At 36.4% G+C, this 18,432-nt stretch overlaps 1 protein-coding gene across 1 annotated transcript; it reads left to right on the forward strand.

The window, feature by feature from the left end:
* Positions 1-317: 317 nt before the first annotated feature.
* Positions 318-18,428, forward strand: PolD1 (DNA polymerase delta 1, catalytic subunit). The gene is made up of 18 exons (XM_089631524.1): positions 318-455; positions 527-632; positions 725-868; positions 953-1,093; positions 1,285-1,541; positions 2,790-3,019; positions 3,406-3,560; positions 3,648-3,805; positions 4,361-4,597; positions 5,556-5,721; positions 6,736-6,944; positions 7,441-7,702; positions 8,881-9,157; positions 11,653-11,782; positions 12,854-13,103; positions 14,150-14,279; positions 16,734-17,004; positions 18,118-18,428. The coding sequence occupies exons 1-18, from the start codon at positions 406-408 to the stop codon at positions 18,212-18,214; spliced, it is 3,270 nt and encodes a 1,089-aa protein (XP_089487650.1). The 5' UTR covers positions 318-405; the 3' UTR covers positions 18,215-18,428.
* The last annotated feature ends 4 nt before the right edge of the window (positions 18,429-18,432 follow it).

The following is an 18,432-nucleotide window of genomic DNA, read 5'->3' on the forward strand; positions in this document are numbered from 1 at the left end:
AAGTTTGAAAAATGTCATCAATCTCGGAATAAAACTAGATTTGAAAAAAAAATCTACTCGACACTGAGACTATTTTTAAAAAAATAGTAAGAGGGATATTATTGATCACGTTGATTATTTACGATTATTTATTATTATTTACAATCAATACAAATTGATTGTAAATAAAATGTATGTGTATGGCAGACTGGGATTGCACAATCCTCTCAGTCCTGCTGTATTAAAACCTTAAAATAAATTTAAAAAATTCAAATGTCTCGGAGCCTGCGATATGCCTGCGAGGTCGGCTGTCCCTCGTTTAAATAATTGCGCGGGTAATTTACATGTCAAATGTAAACGTTTTTTGCAAACGTCAATACTGCACTGTTTTGTTGTTTATGAATTTCAGTATTATTAATATTTATAATGGACAAGAAACGTAATTCTTTTAAAGGTCCTCCATCTAAAAAACTCCGGTAAGATGATTTTTGCCCTTATTATGATATTATTATTGCGTATCCATATTTACAAATTTGTAATATTTTAGAAGCGGTGACGATGAAGAAGATTTTCCAAGCTCTTTCGAGCAACAGCTCGTTGACATGGACTTATCTGAATCTCCAGTCGATTCTCAAGAAGCAGTTATGGGGCAGGTATGAAAATAAAGTTTTTTTTTGACGATAATGTGAGGTTAGTTTTATTCTTCATACTTTTGCACTGTACTCTGATGTTTTTTTTTTTACAGGGACCAGAGTCGCAGAATACAAATGTTAAATGGTCCAGACCAGAACCTCCTCCCATGAATCCCAGCAAAGACAACTTAACATTTCAACAGCTGGATATTGATCATTATAATGGAGAGCCCGTACCTGGAATGCCCGGATCACAAGTAACAAATAACATCAACGCAAAAACTTAAATGAAACAACCATGATTTTTTTGCTTTGAATAAAATTATTTATTTTCATTTTAGATTGGGCCGGTACCGATCATGAGAATGTTTGGAGTCACAATGGATGGTAATTCTGTCTGTTGTCACGTCCACGGATTCACTCCGTACTTCTACGTCACTGTCCCGGCAAATTTCCAAGCGGATTCCTGTCAAAAGTTGAAGGTAATTTTGCCGGTTTATCTCTGTTTATGTCTTGGTCCATTGTCCTGTCCTTCAAACTACTGTTTGCACTAGGACAATGGGTCCAGAGCTGGGACAAGATCTGTCCTTGTGTGAACCCTGCATTAAGGGTGGCAGATTATCGAGAGAGTATAGTACTTTTCTAGATATTTTAGTTATCGATCTGTTTTCAGCAAACTTTAAACCGAGCTATAATTGAAGACCTGCGATCTAACAAGGAGAAGATAATGGAAGCAGTTTTAGAAGTGAAGTTGGTGCAGGCCTTGTCCATGATGTTCTACAAGGGGGACGAGCTGATCAGCTTTGCCCGAATATCGCTGGCCTTGCCGCGACTCATCGCTGCCGCCAAGAGACTAATTGAACGGGGAGCTGATACTTTTGGCTTGATGGATCCAGCGTTCTACGAGTCCAATATTGACTTTGATATTAGGTACTAATAAATGCTTTTCATGAAAGAAATTTACTTTTAAGTTTTACTGAAAGAAATTTTTTTTTGTTTAGAAAATGATGTCACTCTAATATGTGGAATGAACCACAAAAACATGTTTTGTTCACAATTCCTTTATGTCATTCAGTTCTTAAAAATGATATTTAATGATAATTTTAAGACTGCAACAATTTTTTCATTATTGAAATGCTGATTGGCTGATAAATTAATAAATAAATTTGAAAGATAAAAGAGACATGTCAAAGATATCACTATATTTAACACACTGATATAATGTAATATCAATGTTCAACAAACTACTGATTAAAATTTAAACATCAAACACAATAATGTAGACAGGCGGGTGAAAAATACCCTTAAAAATAACAATTCTTTTTTTCAGCGCATCGCTACAAGAGTTATGTAATGGATGATAATATTATTAAACCAATATATGTATTTTGATTACACCAGTTCTTATCACCCGCCCAGCCCTTAAGGTGATTTAAACGTAAAAATTTACCATTATAATGTATTTTGTTGTTAATGTTCATCATCTTCTTCCCCCTGGCCTTTTCCCGTCGCTTCGACAAGGCGCCTCCAGGCTTCTCTAGGGGACCTAGTATGGTCGATCTACAAAACTCTATATCAATACGATAGTGATTAAATCCGTCATCTATGGTTATTAGGCACCGAATGGTGGTATGTGCGATCATGGTCAGCAAATGATGTAAAATATTCCGAAAGCCTGAGACAAAAAGCCGCCTAATTAAGTTCGGCGTCTTGGCTGTCACTGAGCTTCGGTTAGCTGTCAATATACACAACTCTTTGGATAATGTCGTTCGTAATACAAAATTACTTGTTTAAATTAATGCGATTAATTAAATCCATTTGAACTTGGAGAAATGGAAATCAGAAAGTTGTTCAGAATATCACAAGTTATGACTAAAGATCTCAGGTCCTATCAACTCCCTTTTTAGTATCAATACATGTAAACTGCCAATGTATATTAAAATGGGTGTATTTCAATTTGATTACGTAGCCGTTTGACATAACCATGCTCGGGAAATCAATATAAAATCATGGTCAGTTAAACCTATCGATCGATTTTACCATGCTAGACCCCCGGGGCTACTTCGACGGCCTCTGTTCATTGCAGACCCGGTACCTACCTCTGTAGTTGCTTTCTCCAACACTTCTGTGTGAGGTAGCCAACTGAACGTCTCCATGTTAATGTGTCGTTGTTTTTAGATTTATGGTGGACACAGAAGTGGTGGGCTGCAGTTGGATCGAGCTGAAGGCGGGGGAGTGGCGGCTGCGCAGCAAGGATCGCTTCAGCCCGCTGCAGATACAGTCGCGCTGCCAGATTGAGGTGGATGTGGCCTGGAATGCCTTTGTGGCCCACGCTCCGGACGGGGACTGGGGGAAAGTTGCGCCGTTTCGGATACTGAGCTTCGATATTGAGTGCGCTGGGAGGAAAGGTTAGTAAAATAAAATATTTATAGATACATTTATTTACGATCACTAATCCCAGGGGATTTTTTAATGAAATTTAGTTGAGCAACTAGATGTGTACTGTAAACGGAGATCTGTACCATAAAGCTAATAAGACACAGAGATAGCTAGGGAACAAACCAACTTGTGCGGAGTGGGGGAAGTGATGTGGGCATGTCAATAAATGAATCTGACACTCTACAGGCGACTTGGATTGTAATATCATAAATCTGCTTACGAATAACTAGTTAGACCCTTCTGTAACAATTATAACTTCTGACTCATGATCCAGTTTGATTATTTTGTAATTGCAATACATAATAATATTGGTTCTGTCATTGTGTCAACTTTCACTTTCATTTCACTTTACCAGGAATATTTCCCGAAGCCCAGCATGACCCCGTCATCCAGATAGCCAACATGGTCATTCGCCAGGGAGAGATGGAGCCATTTATACGGAACGTTTTCACACTAAACACATGCGCACCTATTGTCGGCTCGCAAGTTCTAAGTTACCAATCAGAAAAGGTTTGAAAGTGTTGAAATTGAATATTTTGAATTAACAATAATATATAACGGAAAGCTCTCTTATAATGCATCAATGATTGATTTCAGGTAATGTTGGAGAAGTGGGCTGAATTCATCAGAGAACATGACCCAGATGTAATAACGGGTTACAACATAAACAATTTTGATCTGCCTTATTTAATCAACCGATCGAAACATTTGAAAGTCAGAGATTTTGATTTCCTTGGAAGAATTAAGGATATAAGGCAAGCCAATCAAATAATATACTCTACTATTCACCTCTTAATTGAATTAGTTGTTTCTATAAAACAGTGTCAATTTTCTTGTCTTTCGGATGGTGGGGAGGTCAGAAGGGGACATTTAGGCCTGCAAGCCAGTCTAGGGCTTCAGGAATCGCCCTGTGGACCTCATCAATACCACTGGGGAATGAATGGAGCGGTTTGTTGACTACATCTTCGGTGGTCTGCACAGATGGTGTTGGAGGACCAGAGTTGACGAGGAAGTGAGAACCTAGGCTGTCTCTCAATGGGGTTGTGTATGGGATGGGCATTTTTCACATTGTCGCTGCTTCAATTAACAAATCAATAAAAATTGAATAGAGAATCTGTTTTTATTAAGTGATCGTCAGCTCATTGGCAAAGTAAAGCCATTATTGTTTTGAGGATAAAATGTTATTTTAATTGTGATGGCTTACTTTGACCAGTTCTTCCATTCATAAATTAAATGTAACTTGATATTCAAATCTCTCCTAATTAATGTTTCGTTAAATTTAATAATGAATATTTGGTATGACACCCCAGGTCTGTCATCAAAGATTCGGTGCTGCAATCGAAGCAGATGGGTCGACGAGAGAATAAGAGTGTGAACATGGAAGGGCGGGTCCCCTTCGACCTGCTGCTGATCCTCGTCAGGGACTACAAGCTGCGCTCCTATACCCTCAACGCTGTCAGCTATCACTTCCTGCAAGAACAGAAGGAAGACGTCCATCACAGTATTATTACCGATTTGCAAAATGAGAGTGATCAAACTAGAAGAAGGTAGGATAAACTAGACTATGATTGCCCCCAACTAGTGATTGTCCGCTCTCACTTTGATTTAGTTTTCTCACACGGGCGTAAATGTTTCACAGAAATCTTAATAGAAAATATCTCTTGCCAATGTGAATCGCCAATAAGTGGCCAATCACTGTACATTTAGCTTTTGTTTTTTTTTTTTTTAAATTAAAACAAAATTTAAGTTAGTTATGATTTAAATTGATGGAAGAATTTGATAGGAAATTAAATAAATACTATGTACATTTTTTAAATTCTTGCTAGAGCAATCCTGATGAGTTGCAAACCTCATTTTGGGACGGGAGGAACTTACAATACGTAAGTGGGAGGTAATAGGTTCAATTTTACATTGGTATGTATTTTGATATCAAAAATATAAACATACACAATATGAACAAACAAAGAAACAATCAAGGACATACCCATAAGCATAAACCAAATGTAGGAATTTACAGAAAGGTGCTTTGGCTTATCCTTAAAGGTGCAATCACATATAGTTAAAAATAAATTATGGATGATTACAACTACAGGGAAAAGAAACAAGACAAAACAGAACATGATTAGAAAATTACATATTTTCATTTTTAAATGTACTTAAAATATATTTTTTAAATTTTTGCATTACTTTGAAATTTTTTTATTATGCTGGCTGTTTTTATGGAAGAGAGTTGTAGAGTGTGTAGGCAATGAAGTTCAGAGATTTTATCACATATTTTGAAGTTTGTGTTAGAGGAATGTGAATTTTATAGTTATTTTGATTATTGTGGTTATGTATAACTATATATTATTTTGTAATATGGTGGGACCAAACCTACACCCATTCAAATTCGAAATTTCCTAATCATTACCTGTTTTACTCCTATATTCATATTATTTCCCCCTCATGGTTATTTAGTTCTTGGACATTTTTATTATAATCTGGCCATCATTCATCATATTGCAGGCTGGCCATGTACTGCCTGAAGGACGCCTACCTCCCCCTGCGCCTCCTTAACAAACTCATGTGCGTCATCAACTACATGGAGATGGCCAGGGTGACGGGAGTGCCACTCACCTGCCTGCTTACTCGCGGACAGCAAATCAAGGTGGTCAGTCAGCTGCTCAGAAAGGTCAGTGTGATACCATGTGAATAAATTCCATCAACACACATTAACCATTTGAATTTACAAAACACAAGATAAAAAAATTAACCCCTAAAAAGCATGGCCTTTTGCCTAGTAGTCAATTTAAAAAGAGGATAGAACCTTCCTACCCAGGGACTAAAGTCAACCAACTGCGCCAAATCGCGATTGGCTAGGACTGACATTTATTTTCTATATTAACTGCTGTAATGTCATCTAATTTCAGAGAAATGTGTATGTGTGATAGCCACCAAAAGCTGATTGATATTGAGAGAATGCATTGTCATCGATGATGAGTCCATCTGCCGAGTTTCAGCTCGATCGGATGTCGGGAAGTGGGTAATTTCGACTTCCAAGATTTGCATTCATTCACAAAAACAAAAGTGAAATTCAAATAGATGTATTTAAAAAAAAAAATTACCTTCAGCATATCAAGATGCAAAACGAAACTTGAGTTGTCATGGGGGTGATTCTGTTACCCCACCCATTTATTCATTGTGATGCCATTTTTTTCCATTTATTTGTAAATTTCGTTACAAATTATTCGTATGGCTTACACATTTGATATGTTTTCGTGAAAACCTCTTCACTGACTTACCGCGTGTTACGGGCAATCTTACCTTACCACCATGCAGTGGCGGCTCGTGACTTTTGGGTGTGTTTTGAGTTTTAATATTTAAAAATGACATCATTGATGTCGTTATAGCCGAAAATATTTTTATATGAAAGTTTTTAGGAAATCGGTGCAGTGCTCTGCCAAACTGAAATTTCTTGAAAATCTTCATACAAAAAACCGAATATTTGAAAAAAAACAAAAAAATTCTTTTGTGTCAATCAATAATGTCGAATTTTTCGAACTTGGCACTCTATCACACTCAAAAGTCACGAGCCACCACTGCCCCTCACACAGATTTGGTAACGTCACAAGCGAGTGAGATGGCGCGCATCACCCACGAGATAGTGACTGCGCACATATGATGGTTTGTTTGTATTGAATTTTAGGCTAAAGCCGTTGGCTATCTGATGCCCGCCTACCATGGTTCAGGATCGGAGGAGCAGTTTGAGGGCGCCACCGTCATTGAGCCTAAGAGGGGGTACTACGCCGACCCCATCTCCACGCTGGATTTCGCCTCACTGTACCCCAGTATCATGATGGCACACAATCTTTGCTACACCACATTACTGCCATTGAATCTAAAGGAAAAACTCCAGTAAGTTGGACTTAAGTTATATTGTCTTCAAAGATGAATTGTTGTCAAAACCGTTTCACCACGTCCCTGATGAACGGTCATACATGTATGTATGTGCCATGTGCTTAGTACTGGCATTAGGGAATTTCTCCAAAGTTTGTACGTTGCTTTTTGTCATGTCCCAAGTTACACGAAGAGAATTGTAGAATGATGGAAAGTTATATATTAATTTATAAGGAAAATCTATCCATTCCATCTAATATATTCAAAAGGTAGTGTGTTTTTGGTTGGATGTGGTTACTGTGGTTACTGGCTGGAGTACTTAAAATAATTTTTCTCGACTTTATCCCTCGAGGAATTTGTCAATATGTTTTTTTAATATTATCCCAAGGGGCATGTAAAAGTAACATGAACTTTTAATACTAAATACACAACTAAATCTTTTTGTGCACTGAGAGGATGCATTATTTTCTGAAACAACTTATGGGTTAGTAATGAATGTGTTGTTTTTCTTCAGGATAACTGACGACAAAGTAGCAAAGACCCCAACCAACAATCTGTTTGTGAAGGCCTCCGTTCGCAAGGGTCTCTTGCCGGAGATCCTGGAGTCGCTACTTGGAGCCAGAAAGAAGGCCAAGGCGGAGCTGAAGGAGGAGAAGGACCCCTTTCGGCGCTCCGTGCTGGACGGCCGACAGCTGGCCCTGAAGATCAGCGCCAATTCCGTGTACGGCTTCACGGGTGCTCAAGTGGGCAAATTACCTTGCCTGGAGATTTCAGGGGTAATTTATTTATTTTATATTGAAGATGATGATTATATTATTACTAGCACAGACCTGTGAAAAATTATGGGACATTAGTAGAATTTGTAAAGCTGAAAGTGTTTGCATCAGGATCGGTGCAGTTTTCTTTATAAAATATAATAATAATTGAGACACAACCGATAACTTAATGTTCAAACCTTTAGTAAATCTAGTTAGTTACCTAGTTTTTTATGAAAATGGAAAAAGCGCAGACCCTTTCTGACTTTACTTGTCAAAATAATCCTAAGAAATACACATTTCAAATATAGAATAGAAAATTAAAATAATTTTCCTGTTAACCACTCAGAACATTAGAACGTCAAAAGACGTAAATATGATAATAGCGGTCAAGACATTAGAACGTCTTTTCACGTAAACGTGCGAGATTTTACAAAAATCGTTTTATTTCCATCACTAGTATACGGATTGCCATGATTTAAAAAACAGAGTATCGATAATGAATAACGCTACGCGTCTGTATTCAACAATATCTATGGAACGTAGAACTGCATTATCTAAGCCGATTGAATCTGTCATCTTGTTCGTTCATAATTTATTGCGTTTCTAAATAATTTATTAAAAATATTTTAGTTTGGACGGTTAATATTTTGAGGTGACTAATAGTTTTTAATTATATTTCTTCAATATATAAAGTGTTATTTCTTTATGATACTCAGAAAAAAGTACCTTTTTCACGGCTTTGAAATAATGGTTATCGATTCTTACATATTTTTGACGTTTTCATAAAATATATATTTAGAAACGCAAATATTTACTTATAACAACACAATGCGATAGTGGATTTCATAATCTTTCCAAAACATTTTTTAGAATGAGGCTACGTTTCCCAAGACGTGAGTTATGATGCTTTTAGCAAAACTCGTAAATAACACAAAAATTATCACGTTTTGACAGTTCGCAAAGGAACACATAGTATATAAATGTCTTTGTCTGAGAGGTTAAAAATACTTTATTATAGGTAGGTACTTTTCACATAATTGGTTCCAATTTTGAAAATTACACTTAAATTCATAACAAATTTGAGTTAACTGAACAAGATTTTACATAGAACTAATGCTTAGACAACTGAAATTAGTACGTTTGGTATTATTTTATGTTTATTCATTTAACAATTCTTAATTTTTCCACCATTCTAGAGTGTAACTGCCTACGGCCGCGCAATGATAGAGCAAACCAAGCAAGAAGTAGAACAGCGGTACACCAAGGCCAACGGGTATGAAGAAGACGCCACCGTGATATACGGAGACACGGACTCTGTCATGGTTAAATTTGGAACCAAGTCCCTGGAGAAGAGTATGGAGTTGGGTCGAGATGCCGCTGAATTTGTTTCCACAAAGTTCATCAAACCAATCAAGTTGGAATTTGAGAAGGTTTATTATCCGTACCTTCTTATCAACAAGAAACGCTATGCCGGTATGTTATTTCTTTAAAATTTTCTCTTTGCCTTAAAAAAGTACCAACGTACAGTCAAATCTCGATCGATCGTTCCTCGAATAATCGTTTTCCCATATGTGTCGTTTATTTCTAATGCCACTCTCATTCAAAACTCACAACGTTTTATTAATTTGCAAATGAAATCCTCAGCACGGGAGATCCCTGTGAGGATACCATTATCTCTATTTGTTACAGAGAAAGGAAGATAGTAAAAAGTTTATTATTATTTCTTTGAGTAATTAATTTCATACAAATCTTGCAAAAATAGATTGCATCGATCATCCCTCTATTCTATGCATCGTTTTACCGCATGAATCGTTTAAAGCATGCAGTTTTATTCTATTTTACTCGATCGATCGCTGCCAACAACCGCTTCTGTCTTATGTTGTCGTTAGACATTCAAACACTGGCGCGCATGCTTTTATGTTTTTACTTTTGAGTTTTTCAATCTTAATAATGAACCGTCCGGTGAAAAAAGTGCATTCTCTTCAAGAAAGATTAAACATTTTCAAAAAGTGGAAAAAAAACTCGTTGATAATTTTTATTTATACACATTTATTTATATGTACTTTTAAAAAAATATTAAACAATGAAGCTTTTTTCTATATTCCCCATTGCTATCCCAGATTCATAATTTTTTTTCAATAGAACCCCAAAAACAAAATATAAGGGGGTTATCGAAGAAAGCAAACACTTTGTGGCTTGACAAAGTGTCTGGTTTCAATTGAAAAAGTTCTTTGTTTAAAACCACCACAGACATATGAATATTAATAGACGAGAAGTTAAGGACGAGGGGTTAAAACAAGAGTTGCGGGACGCAGAGAGGAAAGCTGACTGTGATTCGTCAACAAATCAATCTGACAGTAAATAGGCATCACGCATTATAATATCACCATTTAGTTCTTAAAAGTAAAATCTGCTTTTGAATGAATAGACATTTTTACATGGGAGCGCAAATTACTCGCCACGTTATGAACAAATTTGTGAAGTCCAAATTCGGCAAAAAAATTCGGTTCTATTTTCAGAGTCGAATATTTCGTTTAAGTATTTAGTTAAGACACTTTTATAAATGTTCATAATTTACTTCCCAGCAATCAACCAGCTTTGTGTTTCGCGTCCAGACGTTTCTCGATGTGATAGTATATTATGTTTCTACAACTGATCCATATTATACGATGTGAATATGCTTAAAATAAAGTAAAATAATGCTTATATATGGAATGTAATACGACAATTGGGTTTATTCTCTTTTTCACATCTATTTTTACAAGTTTTCATAGCACAAGTCACCATTTTGCCGTTATATTTCGTAAAATGAACCGATGATGCCTCGACCATAGTTCGCACAAGAATGATGACGTCACGTTTTCTAAATTCACTTGAGGCCATACGCGAGCACAGCCGGCTCCAATGGAACCGGTATGGGGAGTGGGGAATAATACGCTTTTAATCACTTAGGGCAGGCCTACTAATATTCATATGTCTATGAAAACCACCTTATTTGATTTATACATGTCAACCGGTTTCTATTGATCTCAACCTTCATCAGGATAATAAACTAAATTACAGTAAAAAGGAAGATTATAAGGTAAGCGAAAGAGAAAGAGTAAGCATGTAATGGTACGTATACATTTGCGAACCGATACGCGAACCGAGCCCCGAATTACGGGAAAGGAACGAAGCAACTGCAAGCGGCGTTTCGCGCCCTTTGCTGTTGCTTTGTTACTTTCCCATAAGTTGAGGTTCAGTTCGGGCGTTTAGCTCGCGTATGTATACCTAGCGAAAGAGAGGGAGGAGCATCAGAGACAGCCTGGTATGGGTAGGGAAGGGTACAACTTTAAAATCAGACTGTTGGTTAATTCTACCTGTTTGTTTAAAATTTGTCAATTATCTTTATTTGATTTTGATATTTCTAATGCTTCTAAATTATTAAGGACGATTTGTTTCGGAGAATTTGAACAATTCATCAAATTTCAACGTTCATTTACGGGTTCTGTGAAAGTCCTATTCAAGTTCTGTTATTGCATAATTATAAGCTAGTTGCTTGACAGAACTGAAATAATAACAGAACTTGAAAAATCTTTCACAGAACTTAAAAATTAACTTTTAAATTTGAAGAATTGTTTAAATTCTTAGAAACCTCCCGTCCAAAACAGAACTCAAAAAAATCTTTCACAGAATTTGAAAATGAACGTTGAAATTTGATGAATTGTTCAAATTCTCCGAAACAACCCGTCCTTAGGTGTTTGTTGTCCTGAAGATTTAGATCAACCGAAACCAATAAATCAAATAAGGTGGTTTTAAACAGAACTTTTTTCATTTGCATTATGAGTTGGTTTCACTGTACATAATATATATGTTTGTATGTATTTGTTTTACAAATTTTCACTCCCTTTTTAATTTATGTACATTTGTGAAATTAACTAAAAAATAAGTTATTTTTGTTGCCTAGTTAATTTACTATTCATTTGCAGGGCTTTATTGGACAAGACCAGACAAATATGATAAAATGGATTGCAAAGGAATAGAGACAGTTCGAAGAGATAATTCTCCACTTGTTGCTAACATGATGAACACTTGCCTTCAAAAGTTACTGATTGACAGGTAAACTCAATTATTTCAATTTACAAATGTGTCGAAAAACAATGCTCATTATGTGAAATAAAATGACCTGACCTTGTGCTGCGGCAATGGGGTATATGTATATACATGGTGTCCGGAAACTCGTAGTACAAGCGGGAAACTGGTGAATCTACATCACATTTGGAGTCGATTTTGTAGTATATTTTTTTTTTATTTGAGCTTTCGTTATCGAGTAAATCGAGTTGGAAGTTTTTTTTTTTTTTTTTTAATCAAATTCTTATAAATTATTACTGAAGATCAAAGTACCCAACTAATTAAAACTATTTGAAAGTAAAACAAATGAAGAAACTCGGATTTGAAGCATTATTTTGAAATCACCCTTCATTTAATCCAGTGTAATCATAAAATATTTCTGCTCTGCAGGGTTAAAACATCTGTTGTTCAACCCTAAACACCAGAAAAAACTTTAACCCTAAAATAGCCGAAAAATATTTTTTTTTGGTTTTTTTTTTTTTTTTTGTGAAAATGCTCAAATCAAAAAACTTTATGTTTATTTGGGTTCCCCATGTGGTGTAGATTCTCCAGTTTCCCGCTTGTACTACGAGTTTCCGGACACCATGTATATTTATGTAATACTGCACAAGAGTCCCAACTGCTCTCAACCGTCTGGAGCCGGTGAGATCCCCAATTGGGGTATGTTGTGAGGCTGAAGGTAGTGGGGATGGGAAGGCTATGGGGAAGAGGAAGGTGGGGGAGCACCTGGCTGTTCTGGCAGATCTTGTCACTAAGCACAGCTAAAGCCATTTCAAGCAACGTTTCAATTCGGAATGGTGGCCTTACACCAGGGCGATACAGAGTATCTTTCACTCTGCCGCAAGTATACTGTATATTATTTTAAATTAGTAAATTGTGAAATAACAAAAATACATAAAATAAAAATTAGTGGCGCTTGCTGGGATTCGAACCTGCGACATTCGAATTGCTAGTCGAGAGCCTTACCCCTCGACCACGGAAACCGTCATGTACAAATAATATCAAAAAATGATGTAAACATTATATCAATTATTACAAATTAGATTTTTTGTATTTCAGAGATCCAACAGGTGCCGTGAACTTTGCCAAACAGATAATCTCCGACCTTCTGTGCAACCGTATTGACATCTCCCAGCTGGTCATCACCAAGGAGCTGACCAAGAGCGACTATACGGCCAAGCAGGCGCACGTGGAGCTGGCCAACAAGATGAGGAAGAGGGACCCGGGCACTGCGCCCAAGCTCGGGGACAGAGTGCCCTATGTGCTGACCGCCGCCTCCAAAAATACTCCTGCCTACATGAAAGCTGAGGTAACGATAATCGGAACAAGTCAAACGTAACATGTGGTGTAAAAGTCCTCACTCGATTCCCTACGGTTTTAACTTTGTTTATCGTCTTATCGTCTCGCAAAATTAAAAGAAAATGTGACAAGTAACATACACTCTGAAGTTTCCAGTAAATTCTGAATTTAAAAGCTGTTCATGTATGACAAAGATAGACATTCAAAAAATAGGTGCGTATGAACAAAATGGATACATTATCAGGTGGCGTTTTCGCATTTTAAAGTTGCAGAGAATATTACATTCTACATCATGGGTGTGATTGAGATGACAATATAAGCTTATTTGCTTACACTAAGACAAATACGGAACGCTATATGAGACAACCTTCTACTAGGTTGTCCTTCTTATACTTATGTGTTGCTACATTTGCTATCTCTCTTTCTCTAATGGCATCTAGAATCTTTGGGAAACAATCGAAGTAATCATTTTATTTATAATAATAACTAATTTGCTTGCATTTATGAATGAATTGTTATTCTTTAGCTTTTACTAGTGTTGGCCGTCTAATGGAAACACTTTCTCATGACACATGATGGCATTTTGGCCAGTTGCGGCTCGTGACTTTTGCTTGTACTAGAATGCTAAAATAACAAAACTTAGTTTTAGGAAATTCCAGTTTGGCCGCAAGGATTTCCTGAAAATCTTCACACAAAAAATCGAATTTTCGAAAAAAAAAAATCGTTTTCAGCTACAACAACATCAATAATGCCATTTTTTGTAATATTAGAAATCTAGTAGCTACACCCAAAAGACACGAGCCGCCACTGATTTTGGCACTCATTTACACAATCTGGTTAGGATAGCACATAACCTCAAGTGATGCGTGACATTTTAGTATTAAAACCACTAAATCGAAAGTACAACAATTACCGTGTCTTTCGCTGCCACTTTGAGATTACTGCTTGTCTCGATTGTAATGTCGTTGGGTTTTACATAATTATTCTGTGTTGTCGAGGAGTACAGCTATTCCATTCCTACTATGTATTACAATAATAATTTTATTTTGATTTCAGGATCCTATTTATGTATTGGAGAATAGTATCCCTATCGACTTCAACTATTACCTAGAAAACCAACTGTCCAAACCTTTACTCAGAATCTTTGAACCAATCCTTGGAGAGAAGGCTGAGTCTTTGCTTTTGAGTAAGTTAAACATTACATAATAATTATAGATTAATCTTCTCTTATTATTTTTTTTTTTGGTAAACTAATGTTTAAGACAAGATTTTTTATGCATAGGGTAACAATTAAAGTTCAAGTTCAAGTAAGAGTTCAAGTCCCGTTGGCTTCATGTATCTTTTATCAGGAGATTTTTCAATGTGGATGAGTGTTTCAGGCTAAAAATTATGGCTTATAAAATAATCTTCTCTTGCCTACAAATGATTACATTTATTGAAAGAAAAAATCTGAGCAATTTTAATTCAAATATACTCAATTTATGACAATACATTAATGTAGGTTGAAATGCCAATCACTATAAAATATTTAATCATTGAAGAAGATAATATTAATACATACATAAATCTAAATGATAGTGAAGCAGAACAAGACACAGAAAATAAAAAGGTTACTATCGCAAGTTGGGATCAAATCTAGGACCTCTATATTACCATTGAGTTATTGTGTCACTGTGACAACACTCTTTCCACTGAGCTATTGAGACCTGATTATTTTCCAGTGATCCATTGTCATTTTTATCGAGAATTACCAATATTATCCTCAATTAATTCCCATATTTTGCTTGCTGATATTTTTTTGTATGATTACAAAGTTCTTCCTTAATGTATTTCTAATCTAGATAGTCTAGGACAAGGCTGCCCAACCTTTTTAACAGTTGGGCGAAATTGACGATTTTGAATCACTGGCGGGCCACTGAATACCTGACGGTTCCTATTTCCATGGGGGGGGGGGGGGGGTTGTTAGAGAATTTCTATAAAACATAATTAAAAAAAATTCAAAATGATTGCTCCCCACAAAATATTTGAAATCCATGGGGGGGGTTGTTACGGAACTTCGCTGAGAAAAAATTCCGCACACCCAAAAACATCATATGTGATTCCCCACAACAATTTTTCGAATTCCATGGGGGGAGGGGGTGGCTACAAGATTCCATTTCGGACGCAAAAATATTATATCAAAAACCGGTGTATTTTTGTTTAAAAAATAAGTTCAGGTTACATTTTTTCGTCGCTGATTCTCGTTCTGAGTAGCCTAAATAGCGATAAATCGCCTTCGTTGGCAACACTGGTGACCGCGCGCAAGCTGCATTGTTTGTTTTACCGCGGGCCCGCGACCCTTTTTCAAATTGGCGGATTGGCGGGTTTTTTGAAAATGGTTCACGAGGGCCACTTATAATTCGTTCGCGGGCCACATTGTGGCCCGCGGGCCTGGGGTTGGGCAGCCTTGGTCTAGGATATGTATTACTGCAGTGGTATAAAATAAAAAAAATTAACTTACCGCGGCAGTATATCAATCTGTTTTTCTTTAATTTATGTGGGACACCTATTGATTTTTCTAGATTTTATTAATATTATCTTCTTCAATTATTAAATCTCTGTATGGGGGGAACAATAACATTAGTCAAAAAATCATTTTTCAATATTTTAGTCCAAATTGAACCTAATGTTTTATGCTAACAATATATTTCAAAAATTACCATGAAGTGGTCCGTATTGAGAATGTCCACAATCACATAAGAATTAATTTAGGCTATGGATCGTATATACAATTTCATTCAGTTCTAAGAGCTTACTTTTTTTAATTTTTTTTATTATAGCGACTATTTAAACATTGTACGTACAAAATATGATATTAAATTGTGCATTATGTATAGTAAATTGTATTTCTTAGTCCTCCTCACTAGGGCGACTTGTGCTGAGGCGGGCTAAATTTCTATTTATTTGTTTTATTTTTTTTCTATGTCATTTTTAAGGTCTATGTAGGCCAGACAGAGCGGACTATCTCCTAAAGGATTTCAGAACACTTCAGAGCTTGTAAACTCGGCCACCCTGACAAATCGGCAATTGCCGAGCATTTAATTGACACCGGGCATTACTTTGGATTTGTTCCTGAAATCCTGGGGAGACCCAAAACTTATAGAGCACGGCTGATTACGGAAGCCATTGAAATTCATAAAAATCCCGTAAACATTAATAGAGACGATGGAGCTAAGCTCAATAGTTCTTGGTATCCGGTAATTGACGGATACACCAGAGCTAAACGAAGAAAACCACTTTAAATATAAAAAAACGTTAATGTTAGCTCAGAGGGTTGGAGCTGGCAACACGGTATCACAACCTCATACATAAGCTCACATTTTAACACCACCTCAAATAACACATCTGCCCTGATGATGGACACTGCAATGTTGTCCGAAACGTTGGCTAAAGAAGGAGTTAGCGCAACACGGCATAACACCCCAAAAACAAATAACAAAAATTGAACAACGTTCCTTAACACTTAAGTGATATACCTCAATTGTTCAATATAATTTTAAAATATGTATATCCTCAAGAAAGATTACATTGATGTGAATAACCTTCAAAAGTTATTCCAATAAATTGAAATAAAATATAGTATGATGTTCCATAATTTCAGGGGGCGACCATACCAGAACCAAAGCGATGGTAACTTCACGTGTGGGAGCGCTGGCCGCCTTCACCCAGAAGAAGGAGACCTGCATGGGCTGCAAGACAGTGCTACCTGGAGACTGCAAGAAGGCCCTGTGCGAACACTGCATGAGCAAGGAGCCGCAGCTCTTCGGCAACGAGGTGCTGAAGCTGAGGTCCATGGAAGATCGCTTCTCCAAGTTGTGGACCGAGTGCCAGAGATGTCAGGGCAGTCTTCATGAAGAGGTTTTATGCACAAGGTAATCTTAAATTACAGATAATGTTGACCTTATTTTCAGCTTACCATCTAATGAGGTTGTCTCCCATAGACATCCAAACTGAGAGACCAGCCCATCATGGAAAGGGGAAGAAACCAAGTTATGTATTTTTTTATGTGAAACCGCACAAGAGTCCCAACTGCTCCCAACCGAGACTATGACATCCCAGATTGGGGTATGTTGTGAGGTGAAGGTAAGGGAGGGGAAAGAGATGCGGAAGAGGATGGTGGGGGGTATCTGGCTATTCAGATCTGGTCACCAAACATGACCTAGGCCATTTCAAGCAATGTTTCAATCCGGAATGGTGGTCTTACACCAGGGCGTTACTATGAATGAATTGTGAAATCAATCAAATAAAATTGCATAGTGGGGAGGCGTGACCGTCTCCCTTTCTGCGATTTATCGATAAATAAATCTGACATTATACATGCAACTCACATGTAATATGAATTACTATTCTGTATATCTGTTCTATAGTCTATATATCCCTAAATCCAATACCTACAGCGGATACAAAAAAAATAATCAAACAATAGTAAAAAAATATTTTTTTAAATAGAACAGGAATGCAAAATAAACAGTATTTAAATTTATGTTTTATCTTGGCTATGGTTCTTCTGCAGTATTGAATTTTCACTGACGAAATATCTATGTGCATTTTTTACCTAAATTAACTCACCATGGTTATAATATCAACTACGGAAAGGATAAGTGGCTGAAGTGCTAATTGGCCATAGAGTAAAGAAGATCTCTAGAAGTGCCTTACATACAAATTTGAATGGAAACAAATGTTCCATTTAGCCTAAAAGCTCAGTTCTCTGTCTCACTTACACTCACCTGAAATTGTAGATCTCCATCCCATTTGAATTATGTAAACACAATTTTGTATTGGAAATTTAAGCCACGATTTGGCAAATATTTGGATTATGAAACAAGCCCACACTTCATTTCTTGTTTTTATTCTACGTATACGGCGCTTTATTTATCCTTTCCAGGATCACTATAATCATCTCAGTTTGGACAGAAACTAAACTCTGTAAATAATGCGAGATTTTTAATTTATTGTTGATATCTAAACAATGCTTTCTTTTTCAGTCGAGATTGCCCAATATTCTACATGCGTAAGAAAGTCGGTATGGAATTAGACGCCCAAGAGAAACGAATGCAAAGATTCGGTAATCCGGTGTGGTAGAAATATTTCTTAAATTGAAATTAAATTGCATGTTATACATCAATGTCCAATAAAAGACTATTTTAATTCAAGCTATCTGTAATCTTTACCTACTTTGATAATATCGTTTGTCATTGTTTTGAGACCATAAAACGTATGTAACAAAAGGAATTTAGGACTTTATTTTATTATATAATATCTCTTGAATTTTTTTTTTGTATTTATTACCTACATATTTG

This window comes from Hesperophylax consimilis, chromosome 5 (assembly GCF_061612785.1).
Source record: "Hesperophylax consimilis isolate HC1 chromosome 5, BYU_Hcon_1.0, whole genome shotgun sequence".
NCBI lineage: Eukaryota > Metazoa > Arthropoda > Insecta > Trichoptera > Limnephilidae > Hesperophylax > Hesperophylax consimilis.